We start from the raw sequence: 18,131 nt of genomic DNA, 5'->3' as shown, positions 1-18,131 counted from the left end.
GAAATTTCTTGTTTGATTTATGATTACTGATACACTTAATTTATTAACATTTAGGCTAATCTTGTTATGGTATACTCTCCGCTCGTCCTCACGTGTATAATGTAGTAGTAACTAAAAAAAATTACAGAAGATCACTGTGAAATCTTTATATTTTATCATGCAGATTCATGATTCATTCCAAGGCTTCATTTATTTGATCCAAAATACAGCAAAAACAGTAATATTGTGTAATATTTTTACAATTTTAAATAACTGTTTTCTATTTGAATATATTTTAAAATTTTATTTATTTTTGTGATCAAAGCTGAATTTTCAGCATCATTACTCCAGTTCACGCTTCAGTGTCACGTGATCCTTCAGAAATTCCTTTCACTGCAACTGTACTTTTCACACTGTTTTTATTTTTTTTTTCATTGCTGGCTTATTTTAGGGAAAGTGTAGTGAATAAGAGACCTTCAAGAGACCAACATCCCTGGTCCACCACGGTATCAAATTTTTGCCAGGTAGGCGGATACATTTTGGATATGTTATAGTAACGGTATGGCTATAGTTTCTTATAATCTGGAATTGAGTTGGACATAATTACTTAAATTATATTTCAAAAAAGTTTGTCAAAAATAATTGACTCATTGCTCACCTTCCCCTCTTCTCAATGTCATTCATAATCATGTTAACCAAATAATACAAATTAGCTTATAAAACCAAACAGAATAGCTAAAAAAGAGAATATATATAATTTTTTTCTTTGCAAAGTTCATAAAAAAAAGTGCATAAAGTTCAATAAAAAAAAGATTTTGGTTTCTGTTTGGTTTTATAAGCTAATTTGTAATATTTGGTTAACATGTTTATGTATGGTTCAAGTATTTTTTTGAGACTATTATTTTGTGTTATTGAATTTGTCATGAAGATGTGACCATTTCTTCCTTTTATGCAGGCTTACTAAATCTTGCTATAAAAAAAGGGAGGGGGGTGCCCTTTTTTAGTTTCAGCACATGCCCCTCAAAAGGTCTGTGCACGGCCCTGGTGGAGCAGGACCTGCAAGGAAAGGTGAAAAAAAGGGAAAACCTGAAACAAAAGAATAATGTAATGACTTTTTGTATTGTGTATGTGTATTTTTGTAGGACATGAAAATGTCCGTAGACTGGTGTGTGCACTGAGGATGGAGAAGACCACAGCATCATCCTGGAAATGATCGAGAGTCACAGATGAGACGCTCCTTCACTCCACCTGCCCTTTACTGTCTCATCAGGACCAGATGCTGCTGTGCTGTCTTCATCCTCAGTTCGAATACCAGGGAACACACGTTAGATAAAAAACTGTTAGTCTGAATGCACTGTAAGTTGCTTTGGATAAATTTATAATTTATTTATGTATTTTAACCACTTCAGTGGTTTAGCCCACTACAAAAGTAATAAATCAATGCATTTACTTGTAAACTCTGTGTAAATGTTTGTCAGGTAGTCGTGGTCATGGGGTGCAGGCACACAAACGTTTGGAGCAGACACAGCAGTCAGATTGTCCTGCACGCTTTAGCTTCAAGGTTGTGTGGTTCAGAGAGCCGACATCATGGTCTTCCTCATCCTGTTGCTCAACGACATCCCTGTTGAGAAGAGTGAGCTTGTGAAGTGCAGCAGCAGAATTATATCAGCTGTGTTCAAATGGCAGGAGGATGTTGGGTTCACCATCTGTAAATAATTGATTGTTAGAACAATAAGTTTGAATGAAGCTTTGTTTTATGTGTTGTTGACTTGTACATGTATGCATTTATTGTGATGCTAACTTGTATACATTGTTTTAATCATTTAGACATGTTTTTTTGTTCTCAGTAAATAAAATATAAATATTTTATCCATTCATGTATTAATTGCTTGACTGAAAATTTATGCATTCACGTCGACTGCATTTGTTTAACTAGTATATATTCATTTATAGCTATGTCACAAAAGAAAATACATTTTGCTTCTTTTACTAAAATGTAATTATTAATTATATATAATTATTGGTTGGCATTCATTGTTATTATTGCATGTAAGTGTTGGGGTGGTCAAAATATGCAATTCATTATGGGGTAATGTTAATTTTAGAGTAGTAATATTTACATTTTTAGAGTATAAAATCAACAATCTTCTCCAAAGGAGAGATCTTCGAGAAAAAAAAAAATTCACGTAAAATAATTGAAAAAAAATATTCAAGAGATAACGATTTGGGGTTTTCTAATAATAAAAAAATGCTTTCAGGATAAAACTTGATCACATTAGTGGAGTTAAAAATAAAAAAAAATTAAAATCAACAGTATTGGCTATACGATCACAAAATAAAAAGGAAGCCGTTTCTGCAACAAGACTACAACATGGACAATGTCCTTCATTATCAAGATACTTACAAATACATTAATTAAACCTGTCACTTATGTATTTTAAGTTTTTGTGCTTGTTTTAACTTTGTAGGTCACATGATCAACATAGCGGATGATGATATACAAATTGCATTCATACATATGCATTTAGGCTGTAGAGTATGTACTCTTTTAGCGCTCGTTAAGTTAGTACTTATTGAAATTAAGTGCCTAATTAAAGTGTATGCGGTTTCGAACCCATCCCGACAAAATCTCGTTTTGACATCTCGCGTGGTTCTGTGTGATTTGAACAACTTCAAGTTACGCCTCCTACTTCAAGTTACGCCCCGTCTTGCAATCTGCTGCGGATTTTCTTCTGCATTCATGAGTCAAGACAGAGGGGTTACCAGGATGTCATGTTTGGGGGGGCATTTGGCTTTTTTGGGGGGGCAACTGAAAAAATCGGCGCAAAATAATCTATAGCCTACTACACACAATCTGTTTTAGTGGATATCTTTTTCTAAAAAAAAAGTTAGTTAAACCCGGTCAACATTAATAATATGATGATGATGATATTATTATTATTATTCACAGATTCATATATAGAACAGATAACGGTGATTGCCTGATGATGAGTGACAGGTGTTTGCTTGTGAGAAGACTTGCTACACGAGTAGGCTTTTTCTTAAATGAATCTGAAGTCACGTTTGTGTAGACAAGAGGTAAATTAATTTGTTTCTTCTAAGCTGTTCCAGACGTAGGTGCTACCATAAATTCGCCAGTTAGCCTCTAAGTTTCTTTGTGAATGCGGCCCCAGGTAAAAAAAAAATGCATATGCTCATTTGAACAGTATGAGAACAGTATTTGAATGGTATTCTCTGGTTGTAAGTGGCTTTGGATAAAAGTGTCTGCTAAATGAAAAAATGTAAACATGTAGGCCTAGATAAAAGGGAACATATTAGGCTACAGGGGGTAAGGAGACTTAGAGAGTTGAAATAAAAGATATTTTTGTGAAACTATAAGAATTTAATTTATGATCTCATTAGCAGAGGCAACAAAACTATTTTTAAATATGGTTTTATTTTTATTTTATTTGTTTATTTAATTTTATTTATTATTAGTGATGCTGGACAGGCAAATGTTATTATTATTTTACAGGGGTGTGGAGTCTGTATGGGTTTGTTCTCCCTCAGGGGGTGGGTGATATAATAAAAATCTAATAAGTCTGTTTTTTTTGTTTTGTTTTTTTTTCTTTTGTTTTTTAGAAATCATGATTATCCTGATTCTTTGTCATGTTGGGTTTCCTATTTTGCAAGCTGTTTGAGCATCACAGCCAAACTAATTTCCCTATTATAAAGCATTTTAAGGTAACAAAATATGAAAAAGTATGGTGGATATTTAGGCCAAAGTGCATGGGTGAAGATAAAAATCTTTGTAATTATTTTATCTTTGTTATTAAAAAATGAGAACAAAGATACACGTTAAAAATACAGATATTATACAAATAAAGTGTTTTATTATCAGGTACAAGAGATTTATTTAGCAGGAGCATTAAAAAAAATGAATGAACAAATATAAAAATAAAACACTATATACACTGATTCCTATTAAAGCAACTGTATTAATTATTTTTTTTTTCAGTCAAGAGTATTGAGTGATTTTTCTCTGTGGGTTTGGTGTATTATTAACATTAAAGGAATAATTCACCCAAAAATTTTAATAGTGAAGAAGAAAAAAATTGAATGAGTTTCTTTCTTCTGCTAAACATAAGCATTATTTTGAAGAAAACCAAACAGTTGCTGGTTCACAGCGACTTCCAGAGTATGTTTTACTACTATCAAAGTGAACGTGAACCAGAAACCGTTTGGTTACCCAGATTCTACAAAATATCTTCTTTTGTGTTCAGCACAAGAAAGAAGTTAATATAGGTTTTGGACAACATGTGAGTGTATAAACAATGACAGAAATTAAATTTTAGGGTGAACTATCCCTTTAATTCACACGGCAGCATGTAGCCTACTGTCCCTTTAAGACCTGCATGCATACAGACACTGCATGCATACAGACATGCATCCTCTTTCAGTTGTTTACTTTAATTTTAGACAAATCCAACTTAGTCTATACATAAACCTTGTGTGTATCGACAGTATTAGCACAGAACATAACTTAGAAATCAGGCACAGTTTGAAGGGCTTTTTCGTTTTCGTGCCGCACTTTGATTGTGCTTAGAAGAACCGAACGTCAGAAAAGCACACGAATGAAACTTTTTAAATAAGGATTTAAAGCAGATGCAAAAAAAAAAAAATTGTGAATAAGTGCAGTATCCTGTTTGAGTAACTCTACCGCTGAGTTAACACTTATGTTAATTTATTATAATAATTCCGTGGCGCCAGAACTGCAGCTGATAGAATGAAAATAACCACAACCAAAAATACCCTTGGCAGAAATTGAGGACAGGGGGCAGACCGGACCGCGAGGGCACTTTAGCGTTGGACCTCAAAGTCGTAGTCGCAAGTCGCAGAATGCTCTGACTTTCAAAAAACCATGTTTCAGTCAAAATCACGATGTTCCACTCTCAATGCACTTCGATCCCATACGCTGTTTTGGGTGGCAACTGGAGTGGCAAAGCTCATTTGTGCCACCCTTGTGGACACCACTGCTCTAAGGCTCTGCCAGGTAACGTTAAACATTTCATTGGCGTTCTATTCTCACATGATGCACTTTTTCTGAGCCCGTAAGCCTGAAGCGCGCGCGCACTGTCAAACAGCGCCAAACTGGATTTTTGTTGGGTCAGACTCATCTGCTACTGACGGAAAAATATGCACAAAACAATCAACTTTTAAATGTTTATTTATCATCAGAGGGACAGTCCGTTTCTCGGGAAGGCAGGGCTTATCCTAGGCGAGCCTCCCCCTAGACACGCCCGTGAGTCAAGACTCTTCATTTGGAAAGGTTGGAGAAGAGATGTGGACGTATTATTCAGAGCGGATAGATTGTATAGGAGGACAATGATAAAACGGCAATATTTCTCTGCCCAGATCAAGGGAAATTTGGCGTATCTTTTGCTTGTCTTTGGCGCGTGCTTTCATTGTGTGTTTTGCTCTTACAATCCCAGATTAACTCTAAAACAAGGTAAGATAAAATAACCTTAAATCTTTCCTCTGTAATCACACTAATTATTTACACTTGTCATTGTCCCACGTAATCTATTCAGAAATGCATTTATACAGTAGACTTTAATTGTCATAAATAATCAACTGAGACGATATCTAAACCTATGATATTTTACTAGAGAACATAACTGTACCATATTTGTTTATCTCCCCCCCCCACCCCAGATGATGCTCCTCTTTTATACAACAGAAATTATAGTCGTACAGTCATATTCCATCAGGAAGGATCAAACAGTCTGTTTGTTGGAGGAATAAATCATATTCTACATTTTGATGTAGACAGTCGTCAGATTGTGGAGGTAATAACTAAACTGGTAATTAATATGTAAATGAGAGATATGACATACTATAGACATTTTTGTTGAAATAATTGTACATTTATAATAAATGATACCTTTATATAGAATAATTTTATTATAAAAATAAAGTTGGACTATAAAGCAAGTTTGAATATCATAAATTGAGAAGTAACTCAACATTGACCAAACATTGGCAGTGGTTTTAATAAGTAAGTCTAGCCTATGTTAAATTATATGTTGTGCATATATTTTTGGTTACCGGCAATGACTCACACAGACAGCTTTGTCTATATTTAATGTGCCAACGAATGAAAAGGAGCTGTTTCTGGTGTTCATGAAAGATTTATTTCCACAAACAACAAGTCCAATCTATTGCTATGGTTGCAATAAATAATTTAAATGTTAATTATGTGATTGATTAGCGAAAAAAATTATCCCCATGGTTGCTTTAAATACATTTAGGTACATAATTGTGTATGCATAGTGTCATCTCTTGAATGTAAAATACTTTAGCACCAATTTTGAGATTTTCTTTAGTAGGTTTTGTGACTAAGATCATAATAAAATATTAAAATTTCTATAAAATGTCTTTATTTTTTTTAGAACTTTACTCTCAATCCAAAATGTGGTGAGGTGAGTTGTATCATTCTGTTGAAAAAGAGAGAGAAAAAATAAATAATAAATTGAGTTTTATAGTTTAACAGTCTTACTGATGTTGCTTCAACTACACAGGGCTCTTGTGAAAATGTAGTGACAGTAATTGAAAGATTTGAAAACTACACATTTGTCTGTGGAACAAATGGAGAACAGCCACAGTGTTGGAAACTGGTAAGACATAAATATGCAGATCAACATTTTTGGCGTGGTCTCTGGTCTCTGCTACATATTTAGAATTGCAAAACTTCTTCCAAATGTTGCCTTGTGGTTTATTTTTTTATTAAAAGAATGCTAAGAGAAAGAAGAAGTGTAGTTCTCTATTTTATTTTTAGTTTTAAATTGCTTGTATAATCGTGAATGACATAACTTCATATGCAGTTTTTTTATTGCTCACAAAATGTCTAATTTTGTAATACATTTCATACAATTTATGAATTTATGTGCACATGCAAAACCGCCACCAGACTGACAACAGAAGCATATGCACACTGTAAAAAACAAACACTACAACTGAAAAGTTCCTGGTACTATTCTGCCATGACATAGTTTGTTAAGTTTACAAACATTTCTTTTAATACAACACAAAAAATGCAATGCAAAATTCAAAATACGGGTAAAACACCTGAGACAATTCAATACAGCATTTTTGCAGATGTGTGGTCTCATATTGTAAAATTGTTCTAGAGTTTAGAATGAAATTTAGTGAAAACAGTGACAAATAATCCTTTATGTGTGACGATTCGCATATGTATGCAGAAATATGTGAATGAGAATCAATGACTTACTAGACACTGGATGGCAAGCCAATTTTACTTTTAATATGGATATGAATTTTGTATATGAACTTTTCAGTTTTCAGTTAACGTTTTAAGATTTTCAAATGTATCAAAAATGCCTTTTTTGATATCAGTTATTACATTTCCTACAGTAAAACAGGAAGTCTTGATATAAACAATTGCAGAATTACTCACAAATACACAAATTCTTGATAGCAAAAAATCTTTCAGTTTTTCAAAACAAAATTGTAACTCTTGATGCCTGTAAATGCATTATAGTCTAAAATCAATATTATCTAGAATTCATATCATTCAAATGAATAAATGTTCAAATGGCTTGCCATCTTTCTGATCGCTAATAAAATCTCTTTCCTGAAGTCCTCCAGAGAAAGCAATCATTCCACAAAGGGTGTAGATGGCACAGGAATCTCACCTCATACAGGTTCACAAAACTCCTTGTCCCTACTTGCAGGTATGTGGGAGCACAAGCAGCTTGATGTTTTGATCTGCTTAGGCTTTGTGAATAAGCTGGAGGATTGTAGTTGCTTATTTAGCGTAACGCCAAGGCTTTCTTTGGTTCTGTACAGATGGAGATCTCTATGCAGCAGCTCCTTTATACAGTGATGGAACCCTGCTGCAGTTTCGCAGAAAAGGTGGAAAACGAACCAGCGTCTGGATGTATGATCAATGGGTCTCAGGTTGGTTGAATCACACAATTTTCACTAAAATTACTAGAAGAAAACGTATTTAATTTAATATAAATGAATACTAATTTTTTATATAAAAATCCTCAGTGTAGATGACGTTCTTCTTTCAGACAAATACAATTAGAGTTATATAAAAAAAATGTCCTGGCTCTTCCAAATTCTTTATGATGGCAGTGAATGGCTGTTAAGATTTTGAAGCAAAATAAAGTGCATCCATCCATCATAAAAAAGTGCTCCAAGGGGATCGAGGGACTTGGCCTTCTGAAGTGAAGCGATGTAAGAATAATATTCATATTTATAACTTTATAAACCGTAATCTCTAGCTTCCACTTACTGTTGTACGTGCATTCGCGAGAGAGTGGCGTTCCAGCAGATGTAGTACAAGTAGCGTAAACTCCAGTGAAAATATGCTTATCTCCTGAGAACCAAGTTTTGCTTGCAGCAAAAGGAAACCAGTCTCTTCTTGGCTTATATTGAAATCCTCCAACATTTTTATTTACAAATCCTCGATTTGTTCTTCTAATACATTACTGATGTCATGACTGCTTATGCCTACATCCTACTTCATCTGCTGATACGCATCTCTCTCGTTAACATGTACGACAGTTAGCGTAAGCTAGAGATTTTAAATATTCATATTTTTCTTACACAAATGCATTGATTCACTTCAGAAGGCCTTAAGTGTGGAGCTCTTTTTATGTTGGATGGATGCACTTTATTGGACTTTAAAATCTCTACAGCCATTCACTGAGTTTCTTTCTTCTGCTGAATATAAGAATAAACATTTTTTGGTAACCAAACATTTGCAAGTTCCCATTGAATTTCATAGTATGGAAAAAATACTATGGTAGTCAGTGGGTGTCAGCAACTGTTTGCATACCACATTCTTAAAGGTAAATTCTTTTTTTCATCTTAGAAGTAAAAATTCTATTTTTTTATTATCTCCCAGATATTGCTCTGCTTAATCGACATCTTACCTCTAATGCTCTAATTAGTAAATGTACTTTAGTATGCACTTTAGTGACTGTAAAGTATGTTTATGGACAGAGTGGGATGAGCCAGCAAGTTCCTGAGCTGCTGACTAATAAGCATTTTTCCTCTTCCCAAGTGCAGCTATCAAAATACAGCCTGGTCTTTGTTTCTCTCATAAAACAGGCGTCTCATTTGAAAACAAAGTCGAGGTTCAGTAATCTTAGTAGAAATGCGTAATGAGTAAGGGAATAATTCATGGCTCATTCATATTCATATTCCCACAGAACCCACTTTTATTTCAAGTTTTCTGGCCCAGCGCCAGAATGACACATTGAATGAGAAGATATATGTCTTATTCCGTGAGAAAAACTCAGACACGAGTCCAGAGGCTGATCCTTGGATATCTAGAGTGGCAAGAGTGTGTAAGGTATGTTTCTCACTTACGTATGAAAGATGTGATGGCTATTTGTGAGGCTTCCTACACGAACCCACCAAATCTGAGAGAACCATTGTTGTGGAAAAGTGACCTTCAACACTGATTTTATAATCCTACATGAATGATGAACTGCCTTTTGCTTTATTGACACACTATTTTCCTATTTAATGCTGTTCAGTTGCTTTGTCACAATCTATATTGTTGAAAGTGCTATATAAATGTGACTTGACTTGACTACATATTACAAGGAAGATGAATGGATATATCTTATAAAGTCACTGGATTGTCGCAGATTGGTTACCATGAATTATTCAGGAGGTGGAAATGTGAGAACTCACGTAGAGGTTCAAATTGAGCACTTTCAAGCCTTCCCGGCATCCAACCCGATAAGCTGTTATCACAGTTCTGTCTGCACCACTGTTATCAACAAATTTAGGTGAAAGCTTCTACAACAGAAAACATGACTGCAGGACAGAGGTCAGATTCTAGAAACAAAGCATGTGTCACAGAAATTGCGTTCTTGGTATGAAGTGCCATGAGAAGAAGACACCTTCCAGAGCTTGTGGATGATGATGATGGCAGAACACTGTCCACCTGTAAAAACATCAGTCTCTCGTAGGTCGACCAGGGTGGTCCCAAGCAGTTGCTCCAGAACATCTGGACCTCCTTTCTGAAGGCACGACTTGTGTGTGGGATTCCTAGAGAGTCGCTGTATTTCAACCGCTTACAGGACATTTTCATCCAACATGCTGATGACTGGAGGGATTCACGAGTGTATGCACTTTTCTCCAGCAGCTGGTAAACACTGCATTATTTTCTGACATTTAAAAAGAAAATAATTTGGTTGGCTTGAGAAATCTGCTACTTTTATAATTATTATAATTATACGATAATAATAATATGGATCATGTTAACAATGAGCTAAACTGTTATTGATATGTTAATGCTTGAACATGCTTAATGTGTGCTAAATTACACTAACAACGACTGTGTCCCAAATGAAGCACTATAGGACTGTGCACTTATACATTATTTACTTATATACACTATGTAGTCAACCATGTAGTGTATGAATTATATAAGGTTATGTTGTAATTTACAGTTGGAGCCTGAGAACCCCTCCCCATTCGCTACATAATTAAAGCTGCGACAGTTGAGTGCATGAAGTCAGTTTTCAATATTGCACACTTTGTTTTTTTTTTTTTTTTTTTTTAAGTGCATCATCCTGGTATTTAAAGTGCACCTATTTTTTTCGGATTTTTTTGTGTGTACACACTACTCGTACTATTAATACTACAAAATGTTTTAGAATAGTGCGTAAGTATGCAATTTTCAACAATGTAAGCAATGTAATCTAAAACATGCTAAATCATGTTAGCAAAATCCTAAAACATGGTAATCATCTTGGTAACATGCTAAAACATGTTAACATAATGTAAGTCATGTTAAAACATGCTAACAACATGTTCAAATAATGGTAGCAAAGTGTTAATCATGTTAACAATGTGCTAAAACATGCTATCAATGCGTTAAATTCATAGATTTGCATAGATGTCCTATTCAACTGCTTCAGATACGTTGATGCAACCGCCATCTTGGAACTGCCAACATGACGTCATTCACCATAATAATAATCAATGAATATTTAAAGATATACAAGCGCATAACTTGCTGTTGTAGAAGCTCATAGTCAGTCCGCTCAAAGGTTCGTAGACCATTCCTAAAATGGCGGATGGCTTACATGTCGCAACCCATAGAAACTGTTGCTAATGAGGCATCTAAATATGAATATTTATGGTTAAATCATGCTAAAATATGCAGTGTGAGAAATCACGCTAACATCTTAAAACATGTAAGCAGTGTGTTAAATTATGAAAGCAACATGTTAAAACACTGACAACATATTAAATAATTCTTAAACATGCTGACAATATACTAGATCATGTTAGAAACATACTAGCAACATGCTAATTGTGCTAATCAATGCTAGCAACATTAATAACAATATTAACAGCATACTTATCTTGCTTGTAACATTTAATCATGGTAGCAACATGGAAAAAACTTGTTAGCAATTTGCTAGCAACTAGAAATATTATATCATAGCATGCTATGAACAACTATGTAATCTATGTATCTAAATTTTTGGACCCGAAGCTTAAGTTTGTTCACAAATTTTACTCCTCTTGTAACTTCATATTGTTTTTGCAATTTCTTTGGTGCCACAGATTGCTCAGAAATCAAATACATTTTCTCATCATTATTATTTTTAATGTTGTTATAGGAACTCTACTGCTGTGTGCATTTACTCGTTGGCAGAGCTTGATGATGTTTTTGAGAATTCCTCCTTCAAAGGATATTCTGCGGCAATTCCCACCCCAAGACCAGGAACTGTGAGCAAAAACATACACAGAATAATCAAAATAAACATCTTGTTTCATCTAATATTCAGTTTGTTTGGGTAGAAGAAAAAAACATATCACTTTTGTTTTATACTACTTTCCATTATAACACTTACTGGTTGACCAGTGTGGTAAAATAATGTTTCTGGAAGTTTCTCCGCGTGGCGCATCTACAGAACAGAATACGCTGTTTGCTTTAAGTACTCTCCAAAATGGCGCTAGGGTAAGGAGACAAATTGTTGAATAAAGTCATTAGTTTTGTTTTCTTTGCGTACAAAAAGCATTCTCATAGCTTCGTAAAATTACGCTTAAACCCCTGATGTCACATGGATTATTTTACCGATCTTGCTATGTTTCTAGACGTTGTTCGTGTTAATTACATTGCTATCTATAGGAGGTATATTTTTACCTCCTATAGATACTTTTATCAAATATCTTAATTTGCGTTCTGAAGATGAACAAAGGTCTTACGGGTTTGGAACGACAAGAGGGTGAGTAAATAATGACAGATTTTTCATTTTTGGATTAACTATTCTTTTAACCTAGAAAAATGCGCACTATTCAAGTGTCTATGCGGAGCGTGGAAGTGAAATAACGCGCTCAGTGAAGGAAGATGGAGGCACCGGTGCGCTCATTTGCTTTTAAATTACTCTGTAATTTTTTGTCACACAGATAAGAGTAATAAATCTTTCAAATCTGTAAAGACTTTACGTTTATTTGTGTGCATTTACAATAACAACAAAACATTGTGCTTTTGTAAAATAATGGAAGCAAACAGTATGTGCTTTCTGCCGTCTCGGTCTCTGTGAACTTGAGCTTTACATCTTTGCTTTACCGACATTAAAAATAAATCTACAGAGTGAAATGTCTACTTCTAAATGAAACAATTCAAATAGAAAACAAATATTCTCAGATTATGTAATCTGTATGTAACATGCGTACAAGCACATCACTACTACGGAGATGATGAGTAAGTGTCGTCGAAAAAAAGAAAGTGCTAGTTAATCAAATTATTAAAATGTTAATGCAGTCTCCTTACCATTTTTTACTGACACATTCATAATCATTCGTTCTGCTGGTGCGCTGTGGAAGGCTTTATGGATGTGCTAGAGCTCTTATTAGGCTATGTAGGCATTTAAAGGATTATTACGATGATTTAAATTGTTTATTAAAAAAATGTGATTAGTCGACTAATGCTTAAATGGAATGACTATTAGTCGACCAGAAAGATGTTTAGTCGAGGGAAGCCCTACATGGATCATCATATTTTTGCATTAAAATTGCATAAAAAAAATCTATTCAGTTCATTCAGTTTTATTTTTGTATATTGTTTATGCCCAACAACTTCCTCAATCATTTTACTCTTGACCCAAAGGTGAATTGCTCAGGCCTATTATTATAGCCATTGTTGGTGAACCAATGCTATTGTTTCCTCACAATAGCTATTTTAAATCTCCTTTTATAGTTCAGGAAATGAGCATTCATTTTTGCCATGGCCTTGATAACAATGGGATGGTTGTAACCTCAAACAATACTGACCGAAACTATATTATAACGATATATCTTCCTCTTTTCCAGTGTGTCAAACATAGCAATTCCATTCCAACTTCTACTCTTCATATCATTAAAGACCATCCAGAGATGAAGAGATGGATTGAACCCATTCAAAAACAAACACCTTTCTTCACAAGTAATAAGAACTTTACCAAGATAGCCGTTGACCGGGTCCAAGCTTCAGATGACAGCTTGCACAATGTGCTGCTGCTTGCAACAGGTATACTTGCGTGTGATGTATTGGTTCAAATGTTTTTGTTTGTTGACTTCCTTCATACCAGACAATAACAATACTCCTTATAATAGACACCCTTCCCTTGTTACCGGCTTTTGTTTTCTTACTTGAGTCTGATTATAACATTAGTCACATTAGTTTTACATTAGTTTTCAAAACTTTAGTTAAAAAAAAAAACTGTTAATTTTTAACCATTTTGCCCATTTTTTCTGACGCTTACAATTCAGCTACAAGCTACTGAACTGTTGCTGTTTCAGCAACATATGCTGAAACGTTTATAAGCTTTTATAACAAAGTTATAGGATATGCAGAAACCAGACTTGCACTCTGGAGGAAGTTTTAAGTTCTGAATGGAACTGAAATATCATACTTTCAGAGAATAATGAATAATTTTATTTATTAATTTGTTTTCTATTGATATGATCACTTTAGAGTAAGATATACTATAGGCTTTATATTACTATAGGCTGGAATACTTTACATTAGTTTGAAATTCTGACTAGATTTCTAAACAATTGGCATCATATGAGCCTGTCCTCCAACAAAAAACGCATTTATTACGACCTATATTTACGTTTTAAAGTTAAGCGCCCTCTAGCGGCCGTAGAAATATTGACAGTATCACGTTGCGTCTGCCGTCATGAATTGACGTATAACGTCATTACCAATCAAAACGCACGTTTATTTAAATGCAATGTGTGGGCGTTTTACACCAATCTCACAGTATTTGCTACATATTTTACTAGGTGGCTTATTCGTTCGAATAACCACACCTAACCCCACCCCTAAACCTAACCCTCACAGAATTCATGCTAAATTATGATTTATTGAGCATATACATTTTAGTGCACGTCCGTTCCCTGGGATCGAACCCATGATAGCATGATTACATATCAAGGTATAACGCAATAATCTACTAACTGAGCCACACGAAACGCAAAACCAGAGGGCAAATAAAAGAGTACAAAACATTAATATGAAAAGACCTTTTGCTGATAGGGGGGCAATTGTAGTATACGCTCTGATGGGTCGTATTTCAGGACAAACGACCTATACAAGCGTATTGGTTGGAGGACAGGTTGCATCATACACTTACTGACTGGCTCAAAATATCAAACATTGATGGAAACAGTCTAAAGTGCCTATCATACACTTGTGTTGTTCTGCAAATGCTCTCGTTGGCTCTTTCAGACACCTTATTCTTACTCAGACATTTGATGTCTTGGTTCTTCCTAGACAATGGAGTAATCTTAAAGATACTGGAGGATGGCTCCAGTGGATTCATCATCTCTGAAACGCATCTGTGCAATGGTTCAGCACCCGTACATTCGATGAAACTCGACTCTGAGAAGGTAATCCAGCAGCCTTGTGAATCATTAAACACTTTGACATTGCACATTCAGCCACTGTTGATTTCGTCTGCAGAGGAAGCTGTTTGTAGGATATCCCGGACAGATTTCCATCTTAGATCTGCAGAGATGTGAAGATTACAATGCTTCCTGCGAAGAATGTGTACTTTCTCGTGATCCATACTGCGCTTGGACTGAACAAGGCTGCACATCACAAACCAGGTAGCGTTTTATGTGTTTAGTTTAGAAATGTTATATATTTTTGCACATATTGTGGCTTTAAAATGCTGTCTTTTGGGTATTGTACAACCTAGCATTTTTTTAAAATAATTTTTCTGTGTTTTAGAGGAGGAATACAAAACATTGCTGATGGACTCACTAAAGTATGTCACCAAAAATCAGGTATAAGATCAGTCCAGTTGTTTTGTGTATAATTTTTTGCTTGATTTTTAAGACAAAACTGTCTCATGTAACTTTAACAAATGTTCTTTTAAGGGGGAAGATTCAGAAGAGAAGTGAAACAGCCACTGACAGCTCCATTAAGGATTCAACACTTTGTGCACACTGGTATTCCCATCTATCTCTCTTGTCCTGTCGATTCTAAACATGCCACTTACAAATGGGAACATAATCAAAAGAGCATCCCATGTCAGCAGACCCAGTCAGATTGTCTCCACCTCATTCCAGCCATGACAAATGACAAGAATGGTGACTACAAATGTACATCTCATGAACTCGATTACACCAGAACTGTGAGAGAATACACGGTTGAATTTAGAATAGAGAATGCTGCTTTCAAACTGAGAGCCCAGAACTGGTTAATGGCCACATTTGTCACTAGTGCCTTCTATCTGCGCTCACTTTAAGGTCAAGGTTGTAATATAAAAGTCAGTGCTTCCATCTTCAAGCTTTTCTGATGACCTGTAAGCTGATTAAAACCATCAGTCACACATTGCTAGGCCCCCAGTGTTTGGTCTTCTCAAGCAAAGTTTATAGGCAAGTAAGCACTGAAGTAAAAGATAGCATCCGTCCTAGACAACTCGCAGTTATATGCTTGCCATCTGTTTAGTGGGTGTTTAGTGACATTGCGGTCCAAAGTCTTTCATCCTGGACTTTCATCTTTAGAAACTGGAAATTCTCTTGACATTTTTATGGTTTAGATTTGTTTTAACAAACAAAAAACTCATAAAGGGAAACGAAGACAATGTTCAGGGTCAGTCTAGAGCATTTTAAATGGGGGGGGCCAGACTGGGTCACCACCATAATTATTTATTAATAATTAAATACATTTATATTTATAATTTAAGCACTTAAATTAAAATAAGAATGAATAAAATAAATAACTAGAAACGGCTGACTATATTCAGATTGCTTCCATTAAGTGAGAGAAGCCTGCTCTTCATTTTTCAGTTCCTCTGGGTTTCAGTGATACGAGGACAACATTTGAGTGTACACATAATATCCAAGCGAGAGCAGAGCTAATTCATAAAAGAGCAACAAATGTTTTGAAGCAAGCGTCCAGTTTGGTGTGAGTGAAGGAAATCCGCTTGCAAGTGGAGATTCGTGCTTGCGCATTAGGCCTACATGGATCGCGTAACATTATTCGCTCAGGATTTTGATTAAGAAAACGGTATGGAAGCCGCCTAAAATTAAGTATAAAGAAGAGAAGAAAGCAGCCCTTGGCGGCTGCCTACACATGCCAAGATCCGCTACTGCCAGATGCAGTTATAAATACTAAATACGAATCTATTGTGAGATATCTGATAGGGGGTACTTGGGGTAGCTAGCCAAATATAAGGGGGCAGTAGATGGCAGTAGATGGCAACAAGTGACTGTTTTCATGAGTGAGCCGTTGAATTAGTCATTCAACCAATTTGTTAAAAAATGCAAATTCTTTCAGAAACCAACAAGATCAGTGATGGTCTTTGTGAGTCACTGAATTATTCACTCAACAGATTCATTTAAAACTATGCTGACTCAAAATATTTAAAATCGTTCTTTATTGAGGACTGAAACGCAGATACTTGTGTTGCTTAGAGACATGCAACAATTTCACACTGGTTTTGTTTGGAATTTTGTTTCAAACTTTGTTTTCCTTAAACTTGTTTTTTGGATTGTTGTATAAAAACATTTACACACTCGCAGATGTGCACTTTAAATTGCTCACACTCACACTGTTCTCATCCACTGGTCAAAATGCACAACACTGCTTGAAAGACATGTGTTCTCTGATGTAAACAAGTAAGCATGAGAAGCACATGAGGGAACACGTAAGAGATGCACTGAATGAAAGCACTCTTGCTCTCTGACAGTAGATGGCGCTAAACTGCAGAAAATCTGGAAACCCCATAAATAAAGCATTTAAAATGTATTTAAATACCCATTCAAGTTTGTGGATTTGCTATTGTGTTCATCACAGCACCAAATACTTTAACATTTAGACTTAATAGGCTATTTATTTTCAAACGTTTTTTGCATTTTAATCTGGACCACAACATGCTCTAGATATTGTTTGAAAGTGTTTTTTTTTCTTTGTTCATTCACACTTTACATTAGGGCTTCATTATTTAACAAACTGCCAATGTCATTAATCTTAGGTATTCCAATATTTAATAACACATTGTTAAAATCAAAAGTTGCAACTGTGTTATTTAATGAGCTAACATGAACTAAAACTTATATATTTTTAACAAAGATTAATAAGTTCTGTAGCAAATGTAGTTATTGCTCATTGTGAATGTAAATGCGTTACCTAAGGTTAACTAATGAGGTCTTATTGTAAAGTGGTACCCGTGTGTCTTTATATTTCTTTTGCACTTTAATCTCTGTAAAACTTTTAACTTAATATATTTTCTGTATTGATTTACTGTATTTAAATGTTCAGTTATTTTTGTTATAAGAAAAACGTTTTTAAACCTGCTATACTGAATTAAGATCACTTACTGGAAACTAAATTTCATTACTGTGATAATACCGTATAATGTGAAAAAACGTGAGCAATTAATCGTAACATGAAAATTGTATACCGGCATATCCCTATTTGAGAGATTGTGTCCGCTTATTAATTATTATGTTTGGCTCTCATTTTTGCAAGTGCTTGCTTTCGTATTTCTTTTCTGCTATTTGTATTGTTTTAAGCACTCTCCCCCAAACTGTATAGTGCTAGTTTTCCAAGAATTAGCTTTTACATTAAGAAACAGAAAGAGAAAATATTTGGGTGTTATATCCGTAAAGTT

General features: G+C 34.8%; 1 protein-coding gene across 2 annotated transcripts; it reads left to right on the top strand.

Moving 5' to 3' along the window:
* Positions 1 to 5,218: 5,218 nt before the first annotated feature.
* sema7a (semaphorin 7A (JohnMiltonHagen blood group)) lies at positions 5,219 to 17,266 on the top strand. 2 transcript variants are annotated; one of them, XM_026202742.1, is made up of 14 exons: positions 5,220 to 5,467; positions 5,674 to 5,807; positions 6,411 to 6,440; positions 6,540 to 6,635; positions 7,619 to 7,712; positions 7,828 to 7,938; positions 9,204 to 9,346; positions 9,975 to 10,153; positions 11,640 to 11,748; positions 13,336 to 13,531; positions 14,783 to 14,898; positions 14,972 to 15,117; positions 15,242 to 15,297; positions 15,391 to 17,266. In XM_026202742.1, exons 1-14 carry the CDS (start codon positions 5,344 to 5,346, stop codon positions 15,759 to 15,761), a joined length of 1,905 nt encoding a protein of 634 aa, XP_026058527.1. In that variant the 5' UTR covers positions 5,220 to 5,343; the 3' UTR covers positions 15,762 to 17,266. The 2 variants fall into 2 exon arrangements, with proteins under 2 accessions (XP_026058528.1, XP_026058527.1); XM_026202743.1 differs by lacking the exons at positions 6,411 to 6,440; positions 6,540 to 6,635 and having other exon boundaries at positions 5,219 to 5,467.
* Positions 17,267 to 18,131: the final 865 nt, after the last annotated feature.

This window comes from Carassius auratus, chromosome 25 (assembly GCF_003368295.1).
Source record: "Carassius auratus strain Wakin chromosome 25, ASM336829v1, whole genome shotgun sequence".
Classification (NCBI taxonomy): Eukaryota; Metazoa; Chordata; class Actinopteri; order Cypriniformes; family Cyprinidae; genus Carassius; species Carassius auratus.
Note: the sequence above shows the minus strand (reverse complement) of the source record. Positions and strands in the feature narration are given on the sequence as shown.

Bases quoted from the DNA above. Each gene is read 5' to 3' on its own strand.
- sema7a (XM_026202742.1), top strand. From the start codon at position 5,344: ATGATAAAACGGCAATATTTCTCTGCCCAGATCAAGGGAAATTTGGCG. The intron at 13,532-14,782 runs GTATACTTGCGT...GGTTCTTCCTAG, and splicing joins TGTGCTGCTGCTTGCAACAG to ACAATGGAGTAATCTTAAAG. The intron at 15,118-15,241 runs GTAGCGTTTTAT...TCTGTGTTTTAG, and splicing joins GGCTGCACATCACAAACCAG to AGGAGGAATACAAAACATTG.